At 34.1% G+C, this 9977-nt stretch overlaps 1 protein-coding gene across 2 annotated transcripts; it reads left to right on the top strand.

Annotated features, from left to right (window-relative positions):
- The first annotated feature begins 5617 nt into the window (after positions 1 to 5617).
- On the top strand, positions 5618 to 9696 carry LOC132641916 (phosphatidylinositol 4-kinase gamma 7-like). Of its 2 annotated transcripts, XM_060359039.1 has the most exons (3): positions 5618 to 5890; positions 6454 to 6583; positions 7120 to 9696. In XM_060359039.1, the coding sequence occupies exon 3, from the start codon at positions 7387 to 7389 to the stop codon at positions 9307 to 9309; it is 1923 nt and encodes a 640-aa protein (XP_060215022.1). In that variant the 5' UTR covers positions 5618 to 5890; positions 6454 to 6583; positions 7120 to 7386; the 3' UTR covers positions 9310 to 9696. The 2 variants fall into 2 exon arrangements, with proteins under 2 accessions (XP_060215022.1, XP_060215021.1); XM_060359038.1 differs by lacking the exon at positions 6454 to 6583.
- Positions 9697 to 9977: the final 281 nt, after the last annotated feature.

The raw sequence follows: 9977 nt of genomic DNA, 5'->3' as shown, positions 1-9977 counted from the left end.
TCAACTCAATCACCCCTAACTAGAACTGAGGGGCAGAAGTGCCTTGATCATGCTCACCTATCAACTTCATTTCATATACTGTAGAATGAAAGGTGATATTTGGACTATTTAACTTGATTAAACATATACCAAAAACTTTACCAAACTCCCTAATGAAACTTTACCAAACTCCTTATATTATCCTAGTTTAATGAAACCTAATGATCTCATGATTATACAGTTACAGTCATATTGCTTTTATGAAGGTACTTAACATGCCGTGATGAGTGCATGTCTCCTTGTTGTTTGCTTAGTTAATAATTATGTGCATCTTAGATAACTATGGAGCAAGAAGTAGTCAATTGATGAGAACAATGATGACTTAAAAAACTAAGTTATAATAATTATCTTTGGTTATTTTAATCATATATCACATCCATCCTAATTTCGATTATTTTTCATCTGTTAATTACTTAAGTGCTTTTGACTAGTCATGCCTCAAGTTATTGCCTTAACACAAGGAGGGAGATTAAGACAGAATTAACAACTAATTAAAGTAAAATTTCTTTCATTGTCTATTAAAATGTGATGCTTTACCTTTTAATGAGCTGAATCTAAATGAGGAGATAACGTCGATTTTAATTCTTCTCGATCAAAATGGATCATTCTTTTTATTATAATATTTTAAATATTTCTAACACCTAGGAAAGGCTTCAAATTAAATAAAGGCCAAAGAGCTTTCAAATGTTGGCTCTTAAAAATTATAATGTTGTCGACTAATAATTAGAAGTTCTTATTAGTAGCTTTGCCGGAGAGAAGACACAAAGGAAGCTTAAAGTTCAAATATAATCTATATATTTCTTAAAATTATGACAAATTGGATGATACCACATGTGACAAGGATTTCTAATGATATGTTGTCTAATCCTGTATTGGAATTCAGATCATGTTCCTAATTTGTTTTCTTTCTAAAAATAACGAAAGTCCTATCCATGCATCTGTTTAATTGGACATGAGTGACTAGAAATATCTTGTAATGATTTTAAAACTAGATGTTAGTAATTCAAGTGAGACAGAAAGATAAGAGTTTCAAAAGACAATTTTCCACTAGTTAACGATCTATACTGTGCCGAAACTTGTTGTAATCTTCACTCCATTTTATTTAGTGGTGGTTTTCTTTCCTCTTTAATCATAACGCAAGTAACCAAATAATTTCTATCAGCACTGGTGTCGAATAATTCTGTTCACTAATATTTAGGTTGATAAGAAGAAATCACCCAATATATTTTTGTCTGAGTTGAAGGCTGATAAGAAGAAACCATCTAATATTTTTTTGTCTATGTTGAAATTTAAACGTTAATTGTTATTTTGACTAGATTCAAATAACCTACAAGCTTAATTTGAGCTTAATATATGCATCTTACAATTATGGTAAGTGGATACATAAACTGTCTCCAATATCTTATATGGTCTAATGTTGTTATCTTATAAACTTGCATTGTCCTCTTGCACATGAGTGACCAGCAAAATCTTGTAATCTTGTTATAACCATTTACTAATACTTAAAGGGCTCATTTGGTACAATGGATAAGGATAAATAATTCTGAAATTATATTTGAGATGAATTTATTCCACGTTTGGTTGGGATAAAATGATGGTATACTAATCCCGGGATTAGTTATCCTGTGATTGTAGTGTTATTTTATCCCTGTGGGAGGATGAAATAACTAATCCCAGGATAAGTTATCCTGAGATAACTTATTTCTAACCAAACGACCCCTAAGTGAGACAAAGATAAGCCCATCAGAAAATAATAGTAGTATTTCTCCTTATTAATGATTTGCTATTACTGCTAACTTGTTGCCATTTTTCTTGATATAGACTTTTGAACTTAATTGTTGAAAATGTAAGTTTTTTTTAACCAAAGTGATGCGGATTTGAAATGATCTGATATCATTCCTCATGATGATGGCCCCCAATAATCTTTGTAATTTTGATTGGGATCGGGACACCATGTTCCTTTGTCTAATCAAACTAACGTGACTTTAATGACTCTCCATATAAAGGATTGGACTCCTCTTCATTTCCCTTCTCTCAATTTTCCTCAAATTCTATCTTGGATTAGAGACATACGACATGAATTAGAATTAATGATTAAGATTTAATTGACTAAAACAAGGCTATAATCATGATTACATAATTAATAAATTATCCATAAATATATTAGAATAATTTTCTCTCTCTTCCTATTTATTTTTCTTACCCAGTAAAATATCTTTTCTGATTTATCCGATTATTTTTTTGCTACTCAATTTTTTTCCCTAATAGACCCATTATTCAATTGCTGATATTTTTCATTTTTTTCAATTATGATACTTACTAATTTACATAATATAGATCCCATTATTCAATTGGTAATTGTATATTTCTGAAAGAGTTGTTTATATTCTGGAAAATATCACTATTAAAGAGTTGTCATGATTGAAAAAAAGATGGAATATTAAAATAGGAAGAGAGAGAACATATTTTTATATATTTATGGATAAGTTATTAATTATATAAATTATGGTTAGGGCCTTGTTTTAATCAATTAAATCTTAGTCATTAATTCTAACTCATGCCATGTATGTGTCTCTGATCTAAGGCAGAACTTGGAGAAAATGGAGAGAAGGGAAATGGAGAGGAGCCCAATCCTCGTACAATCAAGCCTGGAAATTCAATCCCATGACTAATAAAGTTACTATTTGTTTCTTGAAGATATCACCCATCAAATGATAAATACTTATCTGTATCGATATCCAAACATATGTTATGCATTTAATAATTTAGTATAAACACTAAATACGGATTAATTCCCCCCCAACTATCACAAAATTATTTATCACAATTCCACTTTAAGCGATTAAGTGCATGATAGTTTAGCTATAGATGAAATGAAAGTTAAATTTTATAAGTGCATGATAGTTTAGCTATCCGTCAAACCAATTGTTTTAACAATTACATTCTTCATTATACACGAGTAATTACATTCTTTTGTTAAAGTATTTATTTTTATGCAAAGGATGATGAAATACTGAGCATGAGTGAAGTTGTAAATTTTATCTCAATAAAATACCTTTTAATTTCTGAAAACCACATGCGAGTAAAAGTATTTAGTGCGCTTCATAATTTTTACAATTTAAAATACCAATTAAAAAAGGTCATTATTCTTAATCAAACAAAAGATTTCCAAGTACTCCTTCCATCCCGATTTAAGTGTTTTACTTTTTCTTTTGATCTGTCTCAAAAGAATGTCTTTTTCTATATTTGATAAGTTAACAATTTAACAATAACAAAAACATATCCAGTGAAATCTCACAAAATGGGTTCTGGATTAGAATAGAGTGTGTATGCAAATCTTGCCCCTACCTTGAGAGGTAGAGAGGTTGTTTCCGGTAGACTCTTGCCACAAGAACCAGCAATTCAAAGCAGTACAAAAGGCATGACAAAATATTATAAAAAGCGGGATAAAGCTGACTAAACAAAAAGAAACCGTAACTACCACAAAATAATACGCTAATCGAAGTACAAACAACAACAAATAGTAACTGAAATCACAAATAGTGACAGAAATCGAAAGACAATGAACTACACGAATGATACTACGACTACTAGTATGAAGTTAACAATTCACTCAAGTTTAAAACCATAAGATTCAAACGACATTTACACACGTCTTACTTTAGGACCAGAAAATTCAAATCTCTATTTTTATTAAATTTTGTGCTTAGTCAAACTAAGGCACTTACATTGAGCTGACGAAAGGAGTGGAAAAATTCATTATTCTTAGTAGGCATTTGGCCATGAAAACTAATTATTTTTCACTTTATTTTGAAATTTTGAAGTTGGAGTTGTGTTTAGTTATAGTTTTTGTAAAGAATATTTAGTTGTTTGAATGTATTAAAAGTGAAAAAAGTGACAAAAAAAATGAAAATAAAATTTTAAATATTTTTCAAATTGTATTTGAAATTTTCACGATCAAACATTGATTTTCAAATAAAAAGAATTTTTTTTATAGCAAAACGCGTCCTTAGTCAAACAAAAGATTAGTACTAAAGTGCAAATTTTGGACCCAAATTTTCCAGGTGTACAAGCAATCCATGAGAAGTACCTAGTCACGCGTAGCACATAGTCAAACCTCGTATTTTTCAGGTGGAAAAAAGAAAAGAAAATATATGTCCCCTCGTAGCTTCTACCAGGAGTCATTTGGTGCATGGTATAAATTGAGATATTTCAACACTAATTTTTTATATCATATTTAGTAAAAGGTATAAATTTATAAATTTATACCTTGTACCAAATAAAGTATAAAATGCATCCCATGGTATAAACTGAGATATACCTTCTTATACCACTTATCCTGAGACTATTTTATATCATCACTTGAATTGTATAAAATAGTCTCAAGATATGAGATAAATTAGTCCCGGGATTATAATCCCGGGATAATTTTAGCCATGCACCAAACGACCACTAAGGTTATTTCCGTAAATTCTGCCACTCATTGGCTATACGATGGTAAAATTCCCACCCAATTCGTTTGTCACTTGTCAGTACAAGTTTCGCTCTTAACCCGCCACATCATCTTCCAATCTTTAATCGACACGTCACCATCCATCATTGGAGCTCGAAATCTGACCGTCCATTTATTATCCAACGGCTAATGATTCAATATTCTAGACTTTTCCATGAAATAAGCTTGCCGCTTTACCACTATTAGTTAAAGAAGAAGAAGAAAAAAAAAGAAGGGAAATTAGCAGTTTTAGTCCCTCAAGTATTGACAAATTTCTATTTTGGTCTATGTGACTTCTAGTTAAGCGCATTTAATCTATAATTAATTAATATGTGTAGTGTTGATCCCTTTTGACTGTGAATCTTCAAAAATGTATTACTTTCTTCGTTCCAAATTTAAGTGTCTTACTATCTCTTTTGGTCTGTCTCAAAAAGACCGCCTCTTTCATATTTAATAAGTTGACAATTTAAGGTATCTTACATGACAACGCAATTTAAAAATCTCTCTTTATTTCTTAAATTTTATGTCAAGTCAAACTAAGACATCTAAATTAGGACAGACGAAGTATTAAGTTTTAAACCATTCATGAATGGTCAATGTATTTTGTTAAACTGTAATCTTATACTCCCTTCGACCCAATTATGTGATGTAGTTTGACTGGGCACAAAGTTTAATAAATAAAGAAGAATTTTGATTCTTGTGATCTAAAACAAGTCAAACATAATTGTGTGGTTATAAATCATCTCCTTAAACGTAAACGGTACGTTTAAAGTTAAATTGTTACCAAATAAGAAAATATATCAATCTTCTTGAAACTGACTAAAAAAAAAAATGTGTCATATAAATTGGAATAGAGAGACTACCATATTTGAGAGTAACATAGTTCGAGAAATAGTGTTAGAATCACATATTCCTTATATAAACGGATCAGAAACACACATTTCAGTAAATTGAAGGTCAACTGCATTTAGTCAAATATTACAAATGACCAAAATCAGAATTCGTCAATAATCTAGGGGCTAAAAGTGCAAGTTACCCCATAAAAGAAAACTTTGAATCCAGTGTTTGGATATATAGGTACAGAATACTATATTGTAAGTAAGATAGAGAGAGAGATTCGTCAAAAGATAAAAAAAAAAAAGAAAAAAAAAAGAAAAAGCATAAGCCACACAGAGGACAGAAACAAGAGGGTTTTTGGTGGCTTGAAAACGAAATCGTAGCCGTTGATTGCCTTCGTTCTATCTGACAATCCGACGGTTTACATCGCTGAACTGAAATCTTTACATCATCGGTAAAGAAAAAGGTCGGTGTATTGAAAAAACGAATCGTAGCCGTTGATCTCTCAGATCTGACCATCTGGTAAGTATTTTCATTTAGATTATGTTATGTGTTATTCTTCTTGATCTGTTATTGTGATTATTCTCAGTTTTAAATAATTGAATGAGAAAATGGGAGTTTTGAGTAGTAAATGTGAGTAATCTCTAAATTTAATATTTAGATGTTTAAAAATCTATATGGAAAATACTTTTAAGTTGCAATTTTACTGATATTAATATGATGGAAAAAAAAAATCTTAAAATGTTAGTCAACGTCTATGTAGTTTGACTTTCAAAAAAAGCGAAACGCAACAGGTAAAAGTGAACTAAGGGAGTATTTGTTTATATTTTTTTTTTTAATTTTATTGGATATAAATGAGAGTTTTGAGTGTTTAATTAATATGATTATGTAGATATTATTGTGTATTATAATATCTACATAATTTATAGCGTTGTATTAAGGATTGTAAACGTAGATTTTAGTGTTAAGTGAATTGTTCGTTAGGATTGTTGAAGATCTTGTTAGCCTTGTTACTGGTTAGTTATCTGTTTAATTATATTCTTGATTACGTGCACACACTTGTTTGATTTTGTGCGTGTGTACAGGTTGTTGTTCACGATGGGGAGTTTATATATCGCTAACCCGTGGCTAAATTTAGTAGCAGACTTCAAATATTTGTCGCTAAAGGCTTAGCTACGAGGGTTTTAGCGACGGACAAAATGTCGTCGCTAATAGGTCTGCTAAACAGCACAAGATTTGTCTGTTTGTGTTTCTATGTTATTGGATAAGAAGGAGAGTTCGAATGTTTAATGCTTGTGATATTTTTGACAAACGTGATAATAGTGTGTTTGAAAAGGGTTTCAGTTTTCAAGTAATATATAGCTTTGCATTAATTGTGAAATTAGTGCTAATTGTTTCAGGATCTTTTGAGTTTTTTAGCTATATTTCTCAAGCATTATGGATTGTAAACGTAGATTTTAGGTTAAAGAATTTTTCATTCGGATTCTTGAAGATCTTGTCAGCTTTGTTACTGTTGTGGTTCATAATCAATGATCTATTTAATGTATTATATTTGGCTGATCTTTGTCTTATGTTCATTTCTTGATTAAGTGCTTAGATTTATTTATATGTTGTGCGTGTTTACAGATTGTTGTTCACTGCTATTTCCGTATCTGAATGAGCTGTTTAATGTATTATATTTGGCGATCTTTGGTTTTCGTTCATTTCTTGATTAAGTGCATAGATTTATTTATTGTTGTGCGCGTTTACAGATTGTTGTTCGCTTCTATATCCGTATCAGCAGATGGCTCTCTCGATGTAACATTTGGGATCTTGATCATTCGCTGTTCGTTATTTGACGTGCGAGTGATAGTGTTCTTGTGTCTGGTGGTGACGTCTTTGGGGGTTGCTTTTGTTCCTCCTTTCCTGATTTATGATCGTTTTTGGATTGATTCTTTTGGTGGCTTGTGCACAATCGACTTCTGAGTTGAGCTTGTTGGGGGAGCTCTCTTCGGCCACCATCTCTTTCTCGTCCTTTTATGTCTCCTAACTTGGACAGTCCTGTTCAGACTCAGATGGCTGTGGCAGTGTTCAAGAGCCCTCTTGGTGGAGAGTACCATGGAAGCAGTAGGATGGAAGGGAAATCTACTGGGCGGAGACGTGTTTTTGTGCAAACTGACACTGGTTGTGTACTGGGGATGGAGTTGGACCGTAATGACAATGCTCATACTGTGAAGAGGAGGTTGCAGATCGCCCTCAATGTTCCAACTGAGGAGAGTTCTTTAACATTTGGAGATATGGTGTTGAAGAATGACCTTAGTGCCGTTCGGAATGATTCCCCTCTACTGCTGACGAGGAATTTTATGCATAGAAGTTCATCGACTCCATGTCTTTCACCTACTGGGAGGGATGTCCAACAGAGAGATCAGAGTGGCCCTATTGAAATACTGGGAAACTCTAGTCACTTTACCAAGGTAAAACAACTCGTCAAGGAGATGGTGAAGGCTGTCAAGATGGGTGTTGATCCACTTCCAGTCCATAGTGGACTTGGAGGGGCATACTATTTTAGAAACAGCAGAGGTGAGAGTGTTGCTATTGTCAAGCCAACAGATGAAGAACCGTTTGCACCAAATAATCCTAAGGGTTTTGTTGGCAAAACTCTTGGACAGCCAGGCCTAAAACGTTCAGTTAGGGTTGGAGAAACAGGGTTTCGGGAGGTTGCTGCATATCTTCTTGACTATGATCATTTTGCTAATGTGCCGGCTACTGCACTGGTGAAAATCACTCATTCTATTTTTAATATCAATGATGGTGTTAATGGGGACAAGCCTCGTAGCAAGAAGAAACTCGTCAGCAAGATTGCGTCTATGCAACAATTCATTCCTCATGATTTTGATGCCAGTGACCATGGAACCTCAAGCTTCCCTGTCGCTGCTGTGCATCGGATTGGGATATTAGATATCAGGATTTTTAATACAGATAGGCATGCAGGAAATCTTCTAGTTAGGAAGTTTGATGGGGTTGGGAGGTTTGGTCAAGTAGAGTTAATTCCCATTGACCATGGCCTCTGTCTACCAGAAACATTGGAAGACCCGTATTTTGAGTGGATTCATTGGCCTCAGGCATCCATTCCATTTTCAGATGATGAACTCGAGTATATAGAGAATCTTGATCCTGTTCGTGAATCTGAGATGCTGAGAAGTGAGCTCCCCATGATTCGCGAAGCTTGCCTTCGTGTCTTGGTCCTGTCCACCATTTTCCTCAAGGAAGCTGCTGCTTATGGGCTTTGCCTTGCAGAGATTGGTGAGATGATGAGCAGGGAATTTCGTCGTGGTGAGGAGGAACCGAGTGAGCTTGAGGTAGTTTGTTTGGAGGCTAGAAGGTTGATTGCTGAGAGAGAGATTTTGTCTCCGAAGGCTGAAGTTGATGAGGAGTTGTTCCAATTTCACATAGATTACGAGGACGCAGGATATGATTATAGTCCAAAAATGGCTTCTGAGGACTTCATGTCCAAGAACCCATTTCAGTTTCCATTTGGAGGAGGAAATGGCCGCACTCAACTCTTTAAGCTAGATGAAAGCATTGAGGAAGAAGAAAGTGAAGAGGAGGAGGAAACAAACTTCAACTATGTTCCAGCCCCCACAAAGAATGTGACCGAGTCAAAACTATCAATGTCCCTCAAGAATATTAGTTTAGGTGACAAGAACCAGAAGCATCCTTATTTTTCTGGAACAAAACCAGAAAATGCCTATCTTGCTAATTCTTCATCTGGCCACAGGAGTGCGAATGAGCAGCTTCCTGTGAGTTCCAGCTTTGTGAAGCTAGCAGATATGGATGAAGAGGAATGGCGTCTGTTTCTAGAGAAGTTCCAGGAACTGCTGTACCCAGCTTTTGCCAAGCGCAAGTCAGTCGCCATTGGTCAGAGGCAGATACAAAGGCTTGGGACTTCTTGCCAGTTTTGAGATTGAGGTACTACAACATCTCACTACTAGTATGAGTTAATGCCTAAATAACTCCCCGCACGCTTGTGGAAGTGAGGATTTCTAGCTTAGGTTGGTTAAGTGGTTATGCTCCCTTGAAGAAGTTTTAGGGCGGCGGTAGCTTTGATAGGAAATGCTGTAAATATTTGGAGGCACCTGAGTGGAAGTGCTGAGTAGTAGTGGTGTTTTTCTCCGTTTGACGTCTTCATTTTTTTCCCTTTCACTTCGTCATGGCGACTGTTAGATAAATAATTTGTAGAATGATATCTGAAAAAGAGAATAAAAAAAAAAGTTATGTAAATGTTGGATGTGTGTTCTTTTTATGATTTGTTTGTTCTCATATATCGAAGCTTACGAGTGCTTTGCTTGTGCTGTGGAGTGAGGTTTTCGAAGTTCTTACATTATACTAGTAATTTTGTATGAAAGGTTGGTTATATTATCTACTAAGTTCAAGATATTTGCTGCCAAATGTTATCTGATCTGATTATCCTGTTTACCAGTTATGGTATACATTGTCATTTAGTGTTCATTTTTCATTTCATTGTGCATGACATGAGTTTGTGTCCTTCCTCGAGATGTCCTAAAAGTGGAAAGAGTTGCACAACCTGATGAAGCCACCTATACAGAAGAGGTGTGGATGGATGATAAAA

Source organism: Lycium barbarum, chromosome 5 (assembly GCF_019175385.1).
Source record: "Lycium barbarum isolate Lr01 chromosome 5, ASM1917538v2, whole genome shotgun sequence".
In the NCBI taxonomy this organism is placed as follows: Eukaryota; Viridiplantae; Streptophyta; class Magnoliopsida; order Solanales; family Solanaceae; genus Lycium; species Lycium barbarum.
This window is presented reverse-complemented; position numbering and strand designations above follow the sequence as displayed.

Excerpts from the sequence above, each read along its gene's own strand:
- LOC132641916 (XM_060359038.1), top strand. The coding sequence starts at position 7,387 with ATGTCTCCTAACTTGGACAGTCCTGTTCAGACTCAGATGGCTGTGGCA.